General features: G+C 40.0%; 1 protein-coding gene across 3 annotated transcripts in view; it reads left to right on the top strand.

The window, feature by feature from the left end:
* The window catches only part of dscama (Down syndrome cell adhesion molecule a), a 94,995-nt gene that overhangs the window by 51,526 nt on the left and 20,023 nt on the right, over positions 1-23,446 (top strand). For 2 of the 3 annotated variants that reach the window (XM_061752185.1, XM_061752184.1), the window contains exons 4-11: positions 9,699-9,845; positions 10,788-11,066; positions 13,343-13,618; positions 14,050-14,346; positions 15,378-15,653; positions 16,525-16,803; positions 17,152-17,271; positions 19,178-19,357. In XM_061752185.1, the coding sequence (XP_061608169.1) occupies positions 9,699-9,845; positions 10,788-11,066; positions 13,343-13,618; positions 14,050-14,346; positions 15,378-15,653; positions 16,525-16,803; positions 17,152-17,271; positions 19,178-19,357 (1,854 nt within the window). Of the gene's footprint in view, positions 1-9,698; positions 9,846-10,787; positions 11,067-13,342; positions 13,619-14,049; positions 14,347-15,377; positions 15,654-16,524; positions 16,804-17,151; positions 17,272-19,177; positions 19,358-23,446 lie in introns of those variants that run through there. The other variant, XM_061752186.1, reaches the window with a different exon arrangement.

Here is a 23,446-nt window from a genome sequence, read left to right as displayed (position 1 = left end):
TCGAGGCCATTCAGAAAAAAAATATCAAATTAAAAACGTACAGTAATTACCGCCGTAAGTGAGCGTGCTTTCATTCTGTTGGTAACTTATTCCATTTGTGTGCAGCATAATAGCTAAATGCTACTTCACCATGTTTGCGTTGGACTCTGCGCTCCACTATTTGACCTGAGTCTGTCGATCTCAGAGCCCTACTGGGTTTATATCCCATTAGCATTAACATGAAATATAATCACATTTATATCCATCCATCTGATCTGTTAATTCTGCAAAATTATGATACATATAATTTATTGCAACCATAAACAAGAATTCTAAGATGCTGCATGTGAACAGATGTCATCCGACCGATCATAACATTAAGTTATATTGCATTTCAAATATCTTAAGGTCTTGAAGACAGGCAGTATCTAAAATCTCTATTCCGTTTAACAAGACAGAAGAATGTGGGCCAATGTTGAGGCCAAGCGCCTCAGGGTTGGAGCTTCGCTGTTGTCTTCTGATTTTAATATCATTGAGAGTCCATTTGCATCCAGTTTTAATAGTGGTTTATTCAGTCAAGCAGAAGATGACATCTTTATCTGTGGTTGACATATGAGGCAGTTACCCTCGGGCTAACGCGTGTCTTGTTAATGAGCAGAGGGATGCCGCTGCTGATTAGGAACGGCAATAAAAAAAAGAGCAGCCTTCCACTCTGGCTCAAGTCTGCAGCCAGCAGATAGGACGTTGGCCCAGATAGGCTGCTTGAAGTCTGAAGTCCAGGTGTGGTCAGAAATTAGGGCACATTTGTTACCCTGCCTATTTTACTGAAGTTCTTTACCTATAGAAAGCATTGAACCCAAAATGAATGACGAATTTATCAAAGATAATAGCAGTACATACAGTAGGATAATCTTCTCATACTTAACCTGCGCCCAAAGTAGATACCTATAAAATGACTCTCACTGGATATTTAAATAGGTACACAACTTTGAAATGATCTAATATTACAGTTGTGTAAAATTCTGCCTTTACAAAATGATATTAAGTACTTATTGCATGTCAGAAAGATAATTATTTTACATTATGAGCTATGGGTGCCAGAAGCGGGTTACACCAGTATTGGTAATTTCGTAGACGAGCGCAGGCCGGCCGATCTGGGAGTGGGCGTGCTGCGCCACTGTGGGAGTGTTTACAGCCGAGTCACCGCCAACCAAAGTGGCCTCTCTCTTTCGCTTTAAATGTGGCACAACTGACAGCTCGACGGAGACATGACACCAATCACTGTGCATAAAAGGACGATGCGTAATCGCAGCGATACGTGTTTTAGTGGAGCATTATCACTACTCCGGCTGGTGTGGAAACAGACAATGTGAGTGGGTACCCTTATTAAATACAGAATAAGCTGGCGATAAATGCTGGCGGCTTAAATATGTGCGCTCACCTCAGTAGCTGTCTGCCACTGCGCCGATCAATTTCGCCCAAAAATTGTGTTAGACCACCGTTCTACCTTGCGTCAGGATTTAAACATGCTCTGAGCAGGCATGAGTTCAGATTGAATTTCTGCCACCAAATTATCACTGCGCCAGACGCATCTTAAAGGACAAACCGGTTTTGCCAAATTGGCAAATACGCACAGCAAGCCTTGCGTTAGCACAAAAATCTGAATCAGCTGGCATTTACGCCCCTCCGCAGATACGCTGTCTTCAAAAATAGAGCCTGCTTTATATTATTGTTATTCTAGGCCTTCCCTAGCCATGTTCTCGCCAAAATTACTAGTTCCACTTACTTGAGTATTTGTTTTTCTGACAGCTTTTTACTTTTACTCCCAACATTTATAAACAGATTTTACATTTTACTATGTGTCAAAATATGCTACTTTTTTCAATGTTGTTGACAACACAGTGTACCGTAAATAAAGATGTAAATAGAGAGAGGTGAAGTCATTTTGATTGATTGACAGATTGAAATGGGCAAATAGGGGCAGCAGCAACCTGGAGGTATGTGAACCAAGAAGCATTGACGAGAACGCAACACATCCGCAAAATCAAGATATTCTACCTCGACGGTCTTATTTAAGAGAACTGTTTGATGTTTTGTGTCTTATGCCAGCCTAAGCTTCTGGTGTTCAAAAATTCTCCATCTAATCTCAAAATATACAATAGTAGAGGTTTTTTTTGGAAATTATTCTGTGTGCAGAGGATTTCCTTTCATTATGTCAAATTATCACTAGAGGTAGCTTTTGTATATAATTGAAAGTTTAAAAAAAATGTTTTCAGTCATTTAGTTAAGTACATTTTATAATCTGTACTTTTTGACTTTTATTTAAGTTGAAAAAATATGCAAAGTTCCTGCAACTGTTCCGCTGTATCGGTGGTGAGAAAAGGCCTCATTACACAACTCTTGAATAATATTATGGCCTATGTATCACTATGTAAGATACTGTACTGTATAACATACCTTGTGCAAATTCCGTTTAGCCACAAATACTGTAAAAACACTGGTATACTGCTGTCATCACTATTCCTAGTGGCTCTTACTAGTTAATATCATTAAAAATTTGTCAGATCATCTAAAATTAAAATGACTAAGAATAGAAAAAAATAGACATTTTTATGTTCCTTAAAAGCCTGTAATAGAAATATTTTGGTGTTTCATTTATTTATAGCCTACAATAAAATTATAGATAGCATAAATTGATTTTGTTTTAAATTATTTTCTTACGATGAGCTGAGCTCTGAATTCAGCACATACAGTGAACACAAACACATCCACAAAACACACATTCATACAAAAAGCACCCATTTTTTCAAAATCTAAAAAAGTGAACAAACCCATCCAAAGGGCAGACTGAGCAGACGCACTTTTATACAATGATGCAAATAGCTTTTTAAATTATTTGAAATATTAACGTGACTAGCAGAGAAGAATGTAAAAATCATAAATTATTCTAATGATTAAAAGAATAAGCACAGGATGGTTTCGACTTGACAGCATTCTACCCCTACACTATGTGTTATTGCTTGCTAAAATAGTGGTGGCCATTGTGTTACCATGGTAACCCCAGCAGCTGTCAGTTGGCCTCCCAGAGGAAGAATGACAGGGGATTTTCCTTTCGAGGTGTTCTTAAATTGGTGGGATCCCGTCCCCATAGATGTGGTTATCCCAGACTGATCAAACTGGAGCCACTCTGCCAATAACTCTAATTACAACACACGCCCTCTTGGGCTCATCATATGCTTATTACTCACTGATGGCACATACGCATTTTACACTTGTCATTGCTTCATATTTTAATCAAGAAAATGAAGACAAGCTGACAGTCACAACATTAGGCACAGATGAGCAATCTATGAAATGAAATGTAGATCTGCATTCCATATTATCTTATTATCCATATTATGCTAATTTTGAAAAGAGGGCAGCAGGTGGACGACTGGTTAGCACATTTGCCTCACAGTGTTCTCCCCGTGCCTGCGTGGGTTTTCTCCAGGTACTCCGGTTTCCTTCCACATCCCAAAAACATGCGTCGTAGGTTAATTGAAGACTCTAAATGGCCCGTAGGTTTGAATGAGAGTGCGAATGGTTGTTTGTTTATATGTGCCCTGCGATTGGTTGCCAACCAGTTCAGGGTGCACCCCGCCTCTCGCGCAGAGATAGCTGGGATAAGCTCCAGCATGTCCGCGACCCTTGTGAGGATAAAGCGGTACAGAAAATGGATGGATGGATCGAAGGTCTCAGTAAAGTTAATACAATAATAAAATAATAAAATGGCAGGATTAAAGTTATACTTTCAGATAGGTTCTGTTACATGTTTAGACACCGTCTAGGAGTGCAGGATTTGAGTCCCTGGCGGTGTAGTGTGTTACTGATGATAGCCTTTGTTACTATGGTCCCAGCAGATTCAGTCTTCACAGCCTGGTGCAGGTCTACACTTTTGTTTCTGGTGTGCTTTGGCCATTGTTGGGTAAGATAAATCCAACATTTAAGGACATTTTACTATGGCCAACACATAACTACTAGACAGTTCAATTTGTACAGTATGTGTTTAATGTGAGACTTCGAGATACTCTTGTCATCTATTAATTCATCTAGGTGTATTAATCTTCTAATTTAAATTTATCGAATTACATCTAATTCAAATTCTAATTTAATCTAATTCAAATTAATCTTGGGTGTAATCTATTAATCTATTAGATTAATACGTGTATTAATGTATTAATACAGCCTGAAATTTATTTTCATACACTCTTTGTTTGTTATTCTATCTGTACCTGAACTTGAATTTTCAATTTAACCCAGTATGTTTGTATTGTCTGCGTATAATATAAATTTTAACACTTTAGACACTTTACACGTCATTAAAAAAAAAAAGTGTTGGTCCCATCATTGACCCCTGGGGGACACCGCACATTATATCCAAGCACTATGAGTCGTACTCTCCCAACTTTACAAATTGTCGATGGTTCTTTACGGTTAATATCATTGAGAGTGATCCAATTATATTAGCTGTGGCTTGTGTTTTTTTGTGTGCATGTATGACAATGCAAGAGTATGTACTCATCACTCTCAATCTGGTCAGTGGCCTTATTCACTAAGTAATGCGCAGAAATGCACAAGTTGAGGTTGAGCATATACGCAAAGCCACCATCGGATTCATGACACATGCCCACCGGCCAGTGTTTGTCGCACCGCCGTGCGTATGCCAGTGAAACTGAATTCATTCTAAATGACGAGACTGTGCCCACGAGCTGGAAATCTGCATAAACCCGCCCCCCTATTTCCTAATAAAAAGACATCAGTTCGATGCATCTAAGCCAATGTGTGGAGGTTTATAGTCACAAGAGAATGAGGCCCCAAAACTTTGACTTTTCAAATCTTTATCCTTAATTATCAGAATCAAAGAAAATTATTTCATAAATCAGCTTATCGTAGGGATTTGAAGAATAACTGAAGCCTTGGATAAACGAGGAAATGTCAGTGGTCAGATCACATGTCCTGTTCGTTGAGTGACGTTGAGTGTACGCAGACATCCAGTGGCGGCTACGCACATACTGTAAATGCACATACAAGCACTTTAATGCAATGAGGGTAAAGGTCGGTTTAAGTTATTATCGTTAACATTGTTATTACTGTTTCTATAAATGTAGTTTTAATACGGTGGGAACCTTGGGTAAAAGGTATGTTTGGCATTTTTTCGAAACTTCGCACAGTACGCTCAAATTCAAGTATGAACATAAATGAAGCACAAATCTGTGCATCAAGCATGCGTACGCACGATTAATACACAAATCTGTGCATATACACACTGTTAGACACTAGCATTATATCGGACAGTATATGATAATACTCAAACTACGTGCACCACATTGACTGTCGAGCAGGCACTGCACTTCTGCGTTCCACTTTCTTCGTTTCACCAGCATTACACTATTTTATTAATAAAATACATTAACCAGAATTGTTGGCAGCTATATTAAAATGCATCTAAGAATAATGCATCCCACCCCTACATAGTTCTATCATAAACTTGTTCTATTATACTGAATTATACTATACTCTACTTACACAAGAACAATGCAAGAAACAAAGAGAGATTGCCTGTTGAGATCTGTCCAACAGACAGGACTTTCTTTCTTTTTTGTTTTTGAATGATGTTGTTGTGTGTCTACAAATAGCTGAAAGCTAATTTGTAAGTCATTTTCAGATGACAGGGTGGTTGAATCCAGGTTGTGCTTTTTCTTCTTCTTGATCTTTTATTTTGCTGCTCTCTCCTCTTTGCTCTCTGCATCACTCCATCTCATCTCCCCTGACTCCCAGCTCATCTCCCATCCACTCATGTCTCAATTATAGAATATTGAATCCACACAGGGAGGCAAGATAACTCTCTTAGATGAAGTACGTGTTTTGGAGGGGCATGCGGTGTTGAATTCGCTGATGGACATGTTAGTAAGCGTCAAAAAATGCTTAGCCTGTGTCAACATATCCTGTTGTGCTTAAACCTTATCTCAAATCCTCTGACATGAACTGGTGTCCAGTGGAGACACTAGTGACAAATGTAACAATAGGCTTAATGCAGCATTTTATTTTATTTTTGTTCCTATTGTCTCACAAGAAATTTTGGTTTCAGTGAAAAACTGCAAAGCCTCCCAATTTTGCATGAACAAAGAGTCTACTTGTGGGTTCAGTGTGTCTTATATGGGCATTAATTGAAGCTATTGACTGTGAATCCACAAATGGGACTGAGCAAAGATGAGAATTGGACTGATTGCCTGCCAAGAGTGAAGCCATAGTGCCAGAAATATACACTGTAATACAGCCAGGTGAGGACATAAATACAGGCACTCTCTGTCGCACACATAACACACACACACACAAACACACACACACACACACACTGCAGGTTGCCTCTCAGACAGTGTTAGTATGCAGCAGGTTGAGCAGAGAAGAGCAAGGGAAAAGGTAGTGAAGCGCCTCTAGTCGTTATTATTGACCATTCCTCCATGCAGCTCCATGCTGCATAAATGCATTTACACTCACTTGCATGCACAAAGCACACACACACACACACACACACACACTCACACACACAAAGGCAAATAGATGGACACACAAGTCAGTGCAATTGGAGGGAACTGCAGTAGTACACCCAGCATAAAGAGAAATGCCCTCAGCTCAAACTGACACATACTGCAGCATTGACATTGTGCAGACAATAAGCAGGTTGAGGAAAGAAACATTATACTAGTAACCGGCGGCACGGTGAGCGAATGGTTAGCACATCTGCCTCACAGTTCTGAGGACCGGGGTTCAAATCCCGGCCCCACCTGTGTGGAGTTTGCATGTTCTCCCCGCGGCTGCCTGGGTTTTCTCTGAGTACTCTGGTTTCCTCCCACATCCCAAAAACATGCGTGGTAGAGTTGATTGAAGACTCTAAATTGCCCGTAGGTGTGAATGTGAGTGCGAATGGTTGTTTGATTATACTGCGCCCTGGGATTGGCTGGCGACCAGTTCAGGGTGTACGCTGCCTCTCTCCCCAAAATAGCTGGGATAGGCTCCAGCACGCCTGCGAACCTAGTAAGGATAAGCGGTACCGAAAATGGATGGCTGGATGGATATACTAGTAACCATGCATTGACAGTATTTGCACTTATTGAAGGAAATAATACAGAAGATGAGGAATAAGAACGAAAGAGCTGAATTGTTTCTCCTATTTTGCCTCTGCCAAGCATCACATTCTAATTTTGTAATATTTCCCACCTTACATGTGGTTAGTCACACATGAGATCATGTCAACTGCAATCTGGGTGGGGGGCCCTTCAGGATATCACAACTGTGGTTAGAGTTTTCTAATTAGGTCAGCACGTGGTGACAGTGGTGTCCTCGCAGCCTTTATTACTCCATCATCTTCAACGGTTCGCTCTTCTTTGAGAAAGAAAATAACAAATCCATCCAATAACTGAGATACAAAGTAAGACGGCCAAACTACTGATCATTTTGTGATGCAATATGTTTTTTAAATTCTTGTATGCTAATACCAGAAGTGTGAAATGTCGAGGGAACACATACACACTGATTTGTATGGTCGAGAAGCATCAGTAGTAGACACACCAAGGCTAAACATCTTGTATGTTGCGTTAACACCCACCATCCTCCATGAATCATTCTCCCCAACAAAATATAATGGAATGTGAATAATGTAATAAAGGCCGCACTCCAGCTGGGTAAAGGAGTATCCTTGGGCCTTGAGTTGAAATGGATGCAACATGCTTATATGAGGAAATGCAACCCCCCGTGGTTATGATAATAATGAAAAGGATATCATGAACTAAACCTAATGAAATAAAAATGTATATGTCACTGTTTTTGGAATAGCCATATTATATATGCTGTAAAGCATAATGATATATTCATTTTCTATGCCACTTGTTCAAATTAGGATAGTCAGTGACCTGGAGCCTATCAAAGCTGACTTAAGAGGAATAAGGTATGGTTCACCCTGGACTTTTTTTCGACCAATTGCAGTCTTAAAAAATTGTATTTTGTTAAAAGTTAAAAGTATTTTAATGAGTGCCCTGTAGTGGGTGAAGTAGTAGACCAACACTTTTTTTTTTTAGAAGAAATACTAGTGCCGCACTAATATGAATTGCAGCCCTGATTTATAACTAATTGCTTCTCATCTGTTTAATCAGCTACATTTTTACTACATCTCCATCTAATGAATTAGCTTACATTAGACCTGAAGAAGCACTCTCAAGATATCATTTTCAATACTGCCGGATTACTCGATAGTGTCCTGTAGTGGCCAAAATTGATCTTCATCCAGATAGACTGCTCCATCTTCAGTGACACATAAAATGCACCGGCAGACACCGGCTGCACATTACTCCTCATAAACACTTACTACCGCTGTACTTCCATGCATTCGCGTAAATTAGCATAGCATCAGCATGATATTAACATGGTCACGCCCTTGCCTTATCAAAGTGCTGTGTGATCCCGGGGTCCCTGTGCTTCAGTCAGGAGCAGAGAATGTCAGAACTGGGAAATTTCCAAGAGAGAGAGAGAGAGAGTGATGAGCTACATGATAACGAGCTGTGTTACATCGCCTTGTCATGGCTCCTCAGAGCTGTGCTGCTCTAAATGGGCTGCAGCAGATGTTTGGTAACTGCAATCACGTCCCAAGCCTGACTTGCAAATATTTGTGAAGAGACTTTAATATTAGACTGTCTTCTGTTTTCCATTTATACATATTTCGAAGGAAGCAATTCCGCTGCATAACAATGAATGCATGCATTCTACAGCGGACTGTGGGATATTATTTGCTCTGTCTTCTATTTGAAAAATGTACATTGTTGGGACTCTATTTTCCCATGATCCTCCACTGCAGCGTCTACTACTACAACTACTTTATTTACATTTTGAGAACGTGTGTTACTCGTTGTGTGATGTTCTGCTTGTCAGCTTCACCGTTACTGGCCCACTCAAAACTTGCTGTGCTTGGATGAAAAGAGAGTTCGGTGCTACAATATATGCAAACTACCTTTGTTTTGGTTTTTTCGCAAGTCCCATCAGGATGACTTTTGAAGCAAAATTTGCCGCCGAGTACAACAGTCAAAGTCTCCTCACTTATTTTTGCACTGGCGTAAGCATTGACCTGATGACTGACCTTATACCAACCTGCACCGCATTTCAGATATCCATACACGGTTAAGGTAAAGGAGCAAGTGTGTTCAAAATAAATTGTGTAATTAATCTAATCATTTTTTTGTGATTAATCATGAGTTAACATTTTAACTTTGGCTAGTTCCCTGTTTCAGGTAGGTAATCTAATGAAAATGAAATCACTTTATTATCAATTAATCAAGTGATTGAATGATTATAGCAGCCTTATTCTAAGTCACCTAACTAATATTCTAAAGGCTAGTAATTAGTGCCTCCATGATTAGAACCTGTGCAAAACCACATCATAATTGTGCCTCATATGATGAAAAACCTACACCTCCCTTACTTTGTTTCCTGCATTTGTGGTGTTTTGGACATTATCTACAAGACTTGTCACATTGTAGACATTTTTAGACTCACAGTACATCACGGCGGTGTTTTATGGTAATGATTGATTGTGGTGTTGAAGTGTCGCTAGAAGTGTGCAGTAAGTGCAGAAATTCTCTTTCTGTGTCAATATTTCGGAGCGTTGATATATGATCTTCCATTCTTTACAGTGTCACGGTTTCTCATCACATCGACGGGAGCCCTGTATATCCTGGATGTCCAAATTGAAGATGGACTATACAACTACAGGTGTATGACACGGCATCGGTACACAGGGGAGACCCGACAGAGCAATAGTGCCCGGCTCATTGTCTCAGGTAATTCTTTTTGGCATACAATACCGATGGTTATGTAATTTGTACTTGACTTACAACATAAATTGTTCAATGACGGTAACCGGCTTAAAACTGTTGGCCAATGACTTCGAATGTGTGAAACCAGGCTTTCTTTCTTCTCTTGCTGCTATAGTATACAGTATAGTATAAAAAAAAAACATTTGAAGTGTACGGAGCTCCAGGCTACGTAGAAATGAAGAGAGCGACAGAACCAAAAAATCACTTGCTTTAAAGAGGGCTTGACATCTGATAAAGGTCATCAGATAAACACCGACATATTCGGGGGGGGGGGGGGCCCCTTTCTACATACACAGAAAAAAATACTTTTCATTTTTGCATACTAGAAGTGACACACTGCAAATTATCAGGCACTGGGGATACTAATGACATCAATGAATTGCATCATGGGAAGTGTGCAAGCATTTTGATTACAGTGTGCATTCATCTTCATGTATTAGGAAAATTAGTCCTTTTCGTGGTTGTATTTATTGGTCAACTCATCATGCTTTTGGCTACTTGCTGTTTACTTGATTTCCGCATGGAGTTTATTTCGATTAATTGCATTGTTCATTTTGTGTTGAGTAGCAAGACACCTATGTTGAAAGGTAATCCATTAAATGTGCAGTGAGTCTAACAAGACGGGCTCTCTCAACATATTTTTGGGCAAGATTTTGGTTAAACTCCAAATTGTAGCACTTTTGAGGCATTCCACTCCAAGTTCCACTGTATTGTGTTATAAAGAGACATCTATCCTTCTGTTGTCAAAAGCCATCAAACTTGCCTAGGAGTTGTATTAATGCAAAATGCGGGAAGAAAACCTGCCACAGCCACTGACAGAGGTTATACCTGCTAATAAAGTAGAGTTTCACACATCACTCATGGGCAGGTACAGCAAGTAGAACCTCATATGACTGCTCCTTGTAGATCCCACCAACTCAGCGCCACACATCCTGGACAGCTTTGAACGTAGTGAGGTGATGGCTTCTCATCGAGTGGAGTTGCCGTGCAAGGCCTCGGGTCACCCTGCACCCAAGTACCGCTGGCTGAAGGATAACCGTCCCCTGGAGCCTGACACACGATACCGTCAAAGTGTGACTGGGCTGCTCATAGAGAGAGCCCAACCCAGCGACACAGGCACATATGTCTGTGAGGTGTGGAACGGCTACGGCAATGCAGAGGTGGTTGGCAGGCTGCTGGTGAAAGGTCAGTGCCGATCAATTGTGGTCAGTTTTCACATTCGCGCCACCACCGTGGAGGTTTTTTTATATTTATATATTTGGTGGCATTGCTAAAAATACTGTAGATAACTGTTGCAAATAGGTAACACCACCTTCTCATCCATCTATGCGTCTGACCTCACAAATGCCCTTTTGGATGAATGAGCATATACTCTCCCAGGCAAATGAGGATTCCTATATTTTTAGTGGCCACTTGAAAAAAAAATAGATAATATATTTTTTAAGTGCATTAAAATTGCAATGTTTGTTTTTTATGAAGTTATTTGAACCCTCTCCATTGTTTAATTGCCAGCAGAGCCGATTTCTTCTCCCAGACATTTTCAGAACCGTTAAAATAAAAATGACTGACTGTCATGGAGTGACACAATACAAAATTATAAAGATAAATAGTTTCTTCTTTCTGAATTTATAAACAATTTAGTCTTTCTTTCCAATAATATAACTGCAAAAATTGTATAGCAATGTATTTAGAAAAAAATTCTGCTAAATACATTGAATATTCTACGAAAGAAAATAGAAGCACAGTTTTATAATACTAAGACTGAAAAAGGAAAGAATGGAATAAATGGAAAACCGTGAGCAGACACAGTTAAAACTATGGAGCTGAATTGTGACCGTGTCACTCTGTGATGTCACAGTCATGGGTTGTCATTTTTGAATGAACGGCACATCATTTTGCTGAAAATCTTATATTATCTCTCAATCTCATGATCAAACAAAGTTATACTTAACCCTAACCCTAAATAGCAAAAAAAAAAAAAGAAGAATATATTTATAGTTTAACTGGCGACGGCGGCACGGTGGCCGACTGGTTAGAGCGTCAGCCTCACAGTTCTGAGGTGCGGGGTTCAATCCCCGTCCCCACTTGTGTGGAGTTTGCATGTTCTCCCCGTGCCTGCGTGGGTTTTCTCCGGGCACTCCGGTTTCCTCCCACATCCCAAAAACATGCATTAATTGGAGACTCTAAATTGCCCGTAGGCATGACTGTGAGTGCGAATGGTTGTTTGTTTCGATGTGCCCTGCGATTGGCTGGCAACCAGTTCAGGGTGTACCCCGCCTCCTGCCCGATGACAGCTGGGATAGGCTCCAGCACGCCCGCGACCCTAGTGAGGAGAAGCGGCTCAGAAAATGGATGGATGGATGGATGGATTAACTGGCGACCTTATGTGGTGTTTCAAGTATAAAGTACAACTATAATTTAATGCTGCATTAACAAAGGTATGTATTGTGGCCATTCAAAATATAGAAACCCTCAAATATAAATTTAAAACATAAATCAAAACAAACTTAACCTGGACAACAAAATCAGGACCCAAGAGATACTGAAGAACCACACGCATTCCGCCATGCGTACTTCACTTGGGCGTGGTTGACAAATTCAGTCCCATTCTTGGACTAGTGTGAGCACTCTGTACCATGCCCAAGTGCAGTCCACTTCCCTGGTACCAGCGCTGTTGGAAGAAGTAGGCCTGGGCTCAATCAGATTGGTCATGCATCACATTGGTGCCCAACTAATTAATATTAACAGTTAACTTGCATGTTATAAATAACCTGAAAGACTCAAAATAGGCCACAAAGTAATGCAGTATGACATACAGGAGGGGCGTCCAATGTGGACGTCTTATAATCAATGTGATCGTTCCACCCACCACCGATTAATAACAACTGCCACCTTGCACAATAGAGATGGACAGCATGACGTCAAATAAACCAAACCTGCACACAAATGTGCGGGGGACACAAAAGGGAGGGCTAATCATGCCAAAGCAGGACACAATAGATCTGGCCCAGTCTAAGTGCACCCTGAGGCTGCTTTCACACTACCACTCTTGAATTTGTTTTAATCAAGCTCCAGTTCATTTCCCCCCTTACTGCAGTTTGGTTGGTTGGTTGTGAACACAGAAATCAAAACTCCAGTGGGAATCAACCGATTCATCTAAGATCATCTCTTTACGTTGCTTTTGCAAACAATCTCTTGCATGGTAGAAATGGGAGATGATGTTTTGAGCTTTAACCGTTTCACTGATGGCACTATTGACGTACCAAACGTGTTAATCTTAGCATTCATGCAGTTAACGTGTTGTGATCGTTGCTCAATCTACTACCTTCTTCAGTTGAGCTGTCTAATAACAGAACCATAAGTGTGAAAGTACCTCTTTACAAAAGTGACTTTTTAAGTGAATATTTTCCACACTGTCCAGATTTATTTCCACAATGACCAATAAGATCTCTAACCTACAGAGACCCTGAAAGTCTTGGTGAGCCCACGGAAGGTGAAGGGCAGTGTTGGCAGCCAGGTTTCACTCTCCTGCGGTGTAACTGGCTCTGAAGACTACCAGTTGTCTTGGTACCGCAACGGCGAGCTCATCTACCCCAGTAACAGTGTCCGAATGACAGGCCAAAACAGAGAAAACCTAGTCATGGCTGGGATGGCCAAAAGCGATGGTGGAGCCTACCAGTGCTTCGCCAGACATGGCAAGATGTCTGCCCAGGACTTTGTCCAGGTCATTCTAGAAGGTCAGAATCCCCCCATCATGGTAGATGCTTTATTGTTAATTTTATTTGATACTTCAAAAGGGAAGGATCTACTATCTTACAATCTGGTGCTTAGAAATGTGTCTGCACAGCATAGTGTTAACATCTGGTTTTGACCAGTAAAGCTACTACAAGTCGGCGGAGAGGAGCTGGGTTGCTGCAATGTGTGTCACACCAATATAAGAATCTGAATTATAATTGTCTTTTCCCTCCTATTAAACAGCCAAGAAATTTGTTTCTGGCTGTTAGTTTCACTGACTTGAGGAGTAACAGTAGTGTTACTAGCAGTAGTGTTGCGGATACGGATAAGTTAGCGCTACGCCATACATACTAACATGAAAATAGAAAATGGCCACTAATTCTAATTAGTTTTAATGTTGTCATTTCCTTTTCTCTCTGCTTCTGTCACCCAGACGGTACACCAAAGATTCTGGCTTCGTTTAGCGAGAAAGTCTACAACATCAATGAGTTTGTGTCGCTTTCATGTACGGTGAAGGGGACACCAGAGCCCAGGGTGACCTGGACGCTCGATGAAGAGCCGGTAATACGGGACAGCCGCCACCGCATCTCCTACTACACCAACACGGAAGGTCATGTAGTCAGCCACCTCAACATCAGCCAGACCCAGGTCCCGGACGGAGGGGTGTACCGCTGCATCTGCAATAATTCAGCAGGGGCCGTTTCCTACCAGGCGCGAATAAACGTAAGAGGTGCTTGTCAGATCAACTCTTCCAACCCACCATCACATATACACATCAACATGTCTTGATTTATTCTGATGTAATGCTTATTTCAGTTGTCCAAGTATTGAAATCTATTTTCGGCGGGGGCTTATTTTTTCCATCAGAGTAGGATAAGCACAGCTTCGTGAAACTGCACCTTCGATCATCAGTCACTACTGACAGCATTATCTTTCTGTATGCTCTGCACTCTCCCCAGCTCCTGCTGATAGGTTTATATTGGGACACCGTTAGGGTGATTTACTTTACGCTAGTGTATGACGGTAGAGCTATCTGCTCCCTGCAGGGACACGCTTCGGTGGATTGCTGTAGTCATGTAGCAGTAACATTGTCGTATTCGAGCTCGCTGTTCCTGATGCATGGACATTAGTGATTCTCTATTGCAGATGGTTACTGTCTACACACCGATTGGTTTAACTTGATTGTGTTCATAGATGCATGATTTAAGGCTAAATAGGGCAATCTGAAAGTGACAGACAATGGATGCCAAATGCAGTCGAGCAATGAAGATTTTTCTACAAAGGTGCCATTGCGGAAAAAGTGTAATGGCTGTTTTCCACATCGTTACCTCCCTAATCGTGCTAAAGAGAGTAGCAACCCAGGATGTGCCCAAGGTCCCACCATGTTACTGGTTGTAGTTAAACTATTTTCCAACAGGCGAAAGCTCACAACAACAGTAACGATTCAAATTCCACTCAAAAGTTAAGGAAAACAAAGCAAGTTGATTTCAATCGTTTTTCCTTACCATAAAATGTGTAATTTGTGAACCCATAACAATTAACATGTTTAAAAATAATAACTCTTGAGAAGATACCCTTTTTGTAAAGTGGAACCTTTTGTTTTTTCCTTCATATTGGATCTATTAATTTAACACAGTCAAAATGAATCAAGGCATGTACATTTTGTGGTGCGTTAAAAACACATAATAAAGTTAATGTTTGCACAGCCCCCCTGCCTCAAAATCATTTTAAGAGGGTTGTCTCTCCAATGTGTCCTTCAAGGGCCTGCCAGCATCAGACCAATGAAAAACCTCACTGCTATCGCTGGGCGGGACATGTACATTCACTGCCGTGTCATCGGCTACCCTTACTACTCCATAAAATGGTACAAGGACTCCAATTTGCTACCTTACAACCACCGCCAGCGGGCCTTCGAGAACAACGGCACCCTGAAGCTGTTTGACGTGCAGAAGGACGTGGATGAAGGCGAATACACGTGCAATGTGCTCGTCCAGCCTCAGCTCTCCACACACCAGAGTGTCTATGTCACTGTGAAAGGTATGGATTCCATCTGATCTGGTCATCACACGCACAACACATGATGCTAGTAAACCAGGGTCACACCAACATAATGCTAAATTAATCCATCATGATCATTACCAATGTGATATGTCAAATGAGGAGTGCACAGATCTCACTTCATCATTCCCCAATATTTAAGATCCATCAACAATAACATCAGCCTGCTTTAACAGTCTGCATGCAGATAGAGCAATGTAATTTCTTGTATCTACCTTTCCATGTTGGCAAAAATATACAGATATGTACGGGGAAATTCATGTGTGACAACCTGTAGAAAGTCCTTTCACTGATAGCAAAGCACCATCCATCATCTCAGCCAGTTTATCAAGGCTCATCTGAATATTCAGTGATGCTGAGCAGAGCCAAATGATGATAACCTCGCACGGCTCTTTCTACAATGACACTGCATCATTTGAAATGTTGGATCGGTAACCCCCCTTTCCCCCCCCCCCCTCTCACGCTCTCGGGCGGGACTTCACGTGCTAACGAGCTCGCAAGAGTGGAATCACACAGCATCAACAACGCTACTCCGCCATTCCCCCAGCTAATTTGCCTCGACGCTGTTTAGCATTCCACTGCTGCAGAGAGGGAATCCCCAGGAACCCATTATGTCAATTTTGTTGTGAATTAAATAAGCGTTGAAGTGCCGCTTATTTCAATGTTATTTCTAATCGTTAATTTTCATCTGATTCTCACGGTAGCTACAGGGAGCTAAGGAGACTGACAAAAAGTATTATGTACTGTACATGCAGAAAAATAGAGAATCAGATATTTCAGAGGTTGGAGGTTGTATGCCTCACATTCCTCCTTCAAAATAAACCTCTAAAATTATATTTCTTTTGCACAGTCCCACCTACCATCCATCCATTTGAGTTCCCTCGGTTTTCCATCGGACAACGAGTCTTCATCCCCTGTGTGGTCATGTCTGGTGACCAACCAGTCTTCATCACCTGGCAGAAGGATGGGCGGCCAATCCCAGCCAGCCTTGGCGTAACTATTGACAACATAGATTTCACCAGCTCTCTCCGCATCTCCAATCTCACTCTGATGCACAACGGCAACTATACATGCATCGCACGCAACCAGGCTGCAGCCGTGGAGCATCAGAGTCAGCTCATTGTCCGAGGTGAGCAGTACATAATATTTGCTCACAATTTTGTGTGTATTGGTAAAAAAAAAAAAAACACACAACGCCAGGAACATCCTCAACCTGATTTGCTTGCCAGCAATTTACTTTGTATTTACACTACCTGTAAAATCTATTCATGTAAAATGAACAAAGTAATAGGTCACTGGAGTTCACGTAACCTAATTTCAAATCAGCTAATAAGTACATTGCCAACTTATTAGTCAAAACAGTGAAAGATCCTTATAATTGAAAGGACAATAGATTGAGTTCAGCATGTGGTGAAAGTTCACTTTTATTTGTTTTAATAACATTTAGCCAAATCTGACAGTAATGCTTGACTTGCAGTTCCTCCAAAATTTGTGGTGCAACCAAAAGACCAGGACGGCATCTATGGAAAAGCTGTGATCCTGAACTGCTCAGCTGAAGGCTATCCTGTTCCTACCATTCAATGGGAGTATTCCAAAGGTAAAAACATGGCCATATATAGCACACATGCCTAAACACGTTAATCTGGTTACGCTATGCATATTTTTTTCTCCTTGGGCAAGATTATTCTCTTGCAGTGCAATAATAACAAGCAGAACAAACATAACATTCACCGCCATGAGGTTGAATATATAAACCACCCACTCAAATCGAAATAAGGGCTGATAAGAGACATCCATTAAGAAGGAAGACCATTTTGATTTCTGTGGAAGTAGGAAATATGTACTCAGGGTCGGACGTACCACCAGGCAAACAACAACAAATTAATCAAGTTTAAAGCAATTATTATTGTTTTAACTTAATTTACACCATTAAAAAACATACAAATGCTTAATCTATCATCCCCTCCCTTCTCGTCCAATGGACTACCGAGGGATGGATTTTTCATTAATTTCTTTGAAGTCAGAGGATTAGTGTACCTTTAAACAATTTGGGAAAACCAAGATGACGATGTCATTTCTTTGGAAGCTACTGATAAGTTTACTAACAACCTTTGAGTCAATTTGAGACACATCTGTGGATGTATTTGAACTCGCTACACCTGAAACACACTGCTTTATGTAACATCAGGGTAAAGTCAGAAGAAATCAACCAATATAACCGGAAGAGAATTGTGGACTTGCATAAGTCTGGTTCATTCTTGGATGCAATTTCCAGATGCCTGAAGGTGCCACATTCACACAATTATACGCACGTATTAACCTTCCAGCCAGTGTCGATACAGCACTTGTATCACTGTGGATAAGGACTCATTCCTACCAGCTACCAGTATCTTGACAACTTTTGCTTTTGTTCTTGGGTCGATATGCACATTTCGAACCAAACACAGAAGATGTCTCCTTCACCAGTGTTATAATGGCTGGACATTCCCATGGTGTTTATACTTGCATATAATTATTTGAACAGATGAATATGACACCTTCAAGCATCTGGAAATTGCACCCAAGGATGAACCAATTTTGTGCAAGACCACAGTTCTCTTCCTGATATCTTGGCTGATTTCTTTGGACTTTACCTTGATGTTACACAAAGAAGCAGTGTGTGTCAGGTGTGCCTTGTTTACCTAGATCCACAGGTGTGTCTCTCATTAACTCAAATGTTATCAACAAACCTATCTCAAGCTTAACTTCCAAAGAAATCATCTGGGTTTTCGCATATAGTTTAAAGGCATAGTAATTTTACTGTATGTACACTTGTGACTTTTGAAGATAGTAATGAAAAATCAGAAAAACAAAAGCTTCTTCACTTTTATTGTATGTAGAAAATAGGAATCATTTTGGTATTCCTAATTGAGCTAAACAGGAAAGGTCTGAATTCATGTCAGACAATGAGGAAAAAAAAGTGTTTGTGTCCTTTTATATAGTGTAGGTAAATATCTGGTTTCAACTGTATACGTACTTTGAAGTAACAACTTCCTGGTTGAACAGGAGTACTAGTTAGTTTTATTACAGGTTTTCATTTATGTCGTTAGGTGTCGTTACAGTATGTCATTATTTCTAAAACAGGGGACGTGAGCGAGACAAACACTATTAATACAGGGTTACATTTTTGAAGATCTCAGTTTAAAGCGAGATTTGATGACCAATAATTACTCTGCATTATATTCAGTAGGTCTTTTTTATTTCTTTTACTCTATGTATTTTATATTAAATACAGAAGTGATTTAAATAATAAAATAACATATACTGTAGATACTTGTCACATATTTCTTAATGTGTTGTTTGGTACATTGCTTTTGGAAGATAAATTGGAAGATATGTCACACATTAGATGAAAAAGTATATAAAATTATAGTATACAATTAGGAAGAGAGTTTTCCTCCAGATTGGTTGGTTGTTTTTCCTATGTAGAGAATAAATAAGGCAATATACTTTCTTTCTCATAGGTGCTGGGGTTCCTCAATTCAAACCCATCGCCCTCAACTCAGGCTTTCGCATTGAGGTGCTGGTCAATGGCTCCTTGCTCATCAAACATGTGCTGGAAGAAGACAGTGGCTTCTACCTTTGTAGAGTCAGCAATGACGTTGGGGCTGATGTCAGCAAGTCCATGTATCTCAATGTCAAAAGTAAGTCTTATGGATAAACAACACTTTTAAGTCTCTTGTCTTTTACTAGTAATGTTCCCCATATACAGTAAATGTACAGTAAGCTTTGCAAATGACTCTTCATTATACCAAGCTACTGGTTTAATTCATTTACAGTTAGTGTAACAGTTAACTCTAAATCACAAAGGTTGAGTGAGTTTAAGTTGTTTTTTTTTGTTTTGTTTTTGCGACTGTCAGGCCACCAGCAAATGCAGGCGTGGTGCTCGCTCTATGCTTTTTGCATCAATGAATCCCACGAAAGTATAGGATTTATCTGCTCTGTGTACATGGACGTAGCACCCATTCATTAAGCCCTGAATTTTGCATGCTGCCAAGATGTGCCATGTGGAAAATGTGAAAGAGGGATGAAGAAAAAAAGTGATTGAAAGAGGCATGGTGTTATATATATCTGTGTATATATATATATATATTGTTTTTCTTCTTCTATTTGAATTTAAGAGATCCATTCATGAACAAATTGCAAGCCACTAACATTCAAGAATTGTAAAGACAGATTGCTCCCAAAAGCCTCCCGTGTCACAGCCCAATTTTAAGTGACACATAACAATGATTACAACTACAAAATTGCAAGGAGGCCCATAATAAAGCTCACATATGCATACTATTTACCTTGATGTGTTTTAAGGTAATTTGATTTATAAGAATACTTTCTTTTTGGTGAAATTTACAAAAATACAGTCTATAAATACAGTTAAATGCGCATTATTTAATGTATACAGTACAGCATGTTTGATTGATTGAGTTTAAGTGACAAGGCTGTTGATTTAATTGCGTGTTAGTATACGTTTGTAAATGTGTGATTCACAACCAGTCCATTGAGGCTTGGTGCTCATTTCGATCAACCACAGCGAGATGCATCTTATGCCCCTGTGGCTCTTATCGAGCCACAGCAGAGTACTCCCTGATGAGTTCCTCTTTCTGTTTGCCAACCTCAAACAAACAACAACAAGCTACCGCTCCGCTACAGAAACACGCACACACTCTGAAACCCCTTCATTCATTAGTCACGCTGGTGTTATTTACACTAAAATTTATTTATACGTGCAAATTGTTCTTTTAGCATGCCGACTCCTTCATTGCAATAGCCCATTAAATCAACATGCATCATTCTAGAATAAGATCAAGCCAATCACAGTTTCAAAGAATCTTTTCAAATCATATCAATAACTATAATACACACTTACTGTACAATAACTCTAAAACAATCCTGTTCCAAGTAAAAATCCAAATTAATTTGAACAAAACTGTACTTATATATTTGAATATGCAAACAGTTAACAGTTAAAGATAGTCAGTCAAGTTTTGATTATATGATATAGCTCTTAATTGTGATTGACCTAAACAACTAGCCTTACTGATGCATTTTTAAAATATGCTTCATGTCTCTTGTAGTATGCAGTATGGGCAAGAATAGGGTTGAGGAACACTGAACACTGTTCCAAAAAATATTGTCAAAATGTGTAGAGGTGGTCCATGAGCCAAGGAAGAACCCATTAAATTTTTGTAAGAATCTTGATAAAGATGCAGATATGGGAATTTATTTTCACCAATGTCAGTAAAATACTCTACCCCCTAAAATTGTCATTGGACCACCCATCTTTTTACCATCCTTGATGAACCATGAAGCCGCCTGTTCGATCGCAAATAGATCTATTTCTAGTAATGTATTTTTATGTATATTATGCATTATCTTCGGTGTCGGGGAGTAACTAATTACATGTAATGACATGATGTAATTAAATTACACAATGTATGTAATTGTATTCATTATATTACTGGGATAACATGTGTAGTTAAATTACAGTTGCTTTAGAAAATTGCCATGATTACAATTTTAGTTATGTATAAAAAAAAAAATGTCATATTACTTCCTCCTTCTAAAGCCGATGCCTGTGATTGGCTTTCTCTGGTCATGTGCCATTCTGTTGTACTTTCAAACATGACATATTTTTCCTAATACAACCTCAATGCGCAACCTTGTGGTGCCATGTCTAAGATTTGTTAGACTCACAGTGACACTTTTGTTACCAGTAATGTGGTAATGCTGATACAATGACGTGCAAATGATGCAGAGTCCTCAAACAATTTAGAGCAGTTTGAAGTGACGAATAGTGCGATAATCTGGTGCAGTGACAATTGTGCAAATGGTGCAGAGTCCTCAAGAAATTCAAGCAGTTTAAATTGACCAGTAGTGCTATAATCTGGAACAGTGACAATTGTGCAAATGGTGCAGATAGTTCTCAAGCACATGAGTGGCCAGTATTGTTCCACAACAGATATGCAAATAGTGCAGAGTGACGAGTGAGTGCACGAATAATGTAGTAGTGTCTCAACAGAGGTGTGCAAAATTGGCAGCCTGTTACAATGGAATTGCAAGTCACCTGTTTAAAAAGCTGTTGGAATGTCTGCTGCTTTTGGTTTGCATTGTTTGATAGTCCCTACCTGAGGGAAGGAGCTGTAAGAGGTGGTGACCAGGATGTGGAGGGTCCAAGGATTTTGCATGTTCTTGTCTTAGTTCTGGCAGCGTGCAAGTCCTCAAAGGGTTGGTAGGGGAGTACCGACAATTTTGTCCGTTGCAGTCGCAGTTTGTCCTTTTTTTTTTTTTTTTTTTTTTTTTGTGGCAGCACCAAACCAGACTGTGATGGATGAACACAGGACTGATTCGATGACTGCTGTGTAGAACTGCCTCAACAGCTCCTGTGGCAGGCCGTGCTTCCTCGGAAGCCGCAGGAAGTACATCCTATGCTGTAATTCAAATGTAATTAGTCATATTACTTTCAGAAAGTAATTTAAATTGTTACACTACTATTACATTTTCAACAGGGTGACGTGGGATTGTAACCACCTACAATGCCAAAGTAATCTTTTCAACACTGTATATATACACAGTATGTATAAATGTATCTGTGTATAAAGCAGCAAACATTTTTTTATGTATTTGCATTTCATCATGTTTTGGTATCAATTTATTATTTGTGTAAGGAACAAATATGTGGTTAGTTCTAAACTGATGATCTAAGGTTTTAATCCACTTTTGTAGAGGAAACATTCAAGCGTCCTGTTGATGTATTCATTCAAAATTAAGAAAAGTAATCAAAATGTAATAAAACCTAATTAGTTGTACTACTTTGAGATAGTAATTGAAATCGTTACACAACTATTACATTTTCAACAGGGTAACTTGTAATTGTAACCAATTACATTAGCAAAGTAATCTTCCCAACACTGGTTATCGCCTATGGTGGAGGTCTCTGATCTGCTGTGTTGCATTATAGTAAAAGTGCGGCATTGCTCAAACATACTGTAGCTGCTGTGTTCAGTATATCCATTATTCGATGACAAGTTTGTGTGTGCGTGTGTGAGTGTGTAGCTGTGTGTGTGTGTAGCTGTGTGTGTACGTGTGTGTGTGTCAGCACTCCCTCTGGTGCAATCTGTGCTGCGCCGAAAGATGCAGGCTGTTGTTGTGATTCGTGTTCTATCCTGACCTGTGTCCACTGTTCTCCATAGTAATCTCAATCTCCTCTCCCCTGTTAGGGTGTTACTGTGCAGACGGCTCATTAACCCCTTAAAGCATCTTGCTTGGTTTCTTAATAGATGCAATGTTATGGCAGTGGGGTTCGCTGTTTGAAGCTGTAACAGTCTGCAATACACACTGTTTTTATGTTGTTTATCCAGGACAGTCGACACGATTTGAGCAGCTACTTAAGAGGCTTAGGAGGCCAATTAGGGAGGGACACCAGCTGACGCATGCTGAAGTACTCACGTGACGGATAGTATGATCTTCGCTTTGTGTTATTGGCTGTGTGGCTTTTGAGTAAACAAAGTGAAGAATCTATCTTCTATTTGAAGTTATATTCACAGAGACGTCGAATTTGGTGAAGGTTATGTGACACAGGTGCACAAACAAGGCTCATGGGCACACACAGAGAGGTATCAATTTGAGCACAAAGCGCTGTGCATATGAATGCAACACCATAATGTAAAGGTATACAGATACACTGAAGCTATCATAAAAGAATAATAGGCCAGCAGCCGATTGCAGTGATCCAC

This window comes from Phyllopteryx taeniolatus, chromosome 17 (genome assembly GCF_024500385.1).
Source record: "Phyllopteryx taeniolatus isolate TA_2022b chromosome 17, UOR_Ptae_1.2, whole genome shotgun sequence".
Taxonomy (NCBI): Eukaryota; Metazoa; Chordata; class Actinopteri; order Syngnathiformes; family Syngnathidae; genus Phyllopteryx; species Phyllopteryx taeniolatus.
Note: the sequence above shows the minus strand (reverse complement) of the source record. Positions and strands in the feature narration are given on the sequence as shown.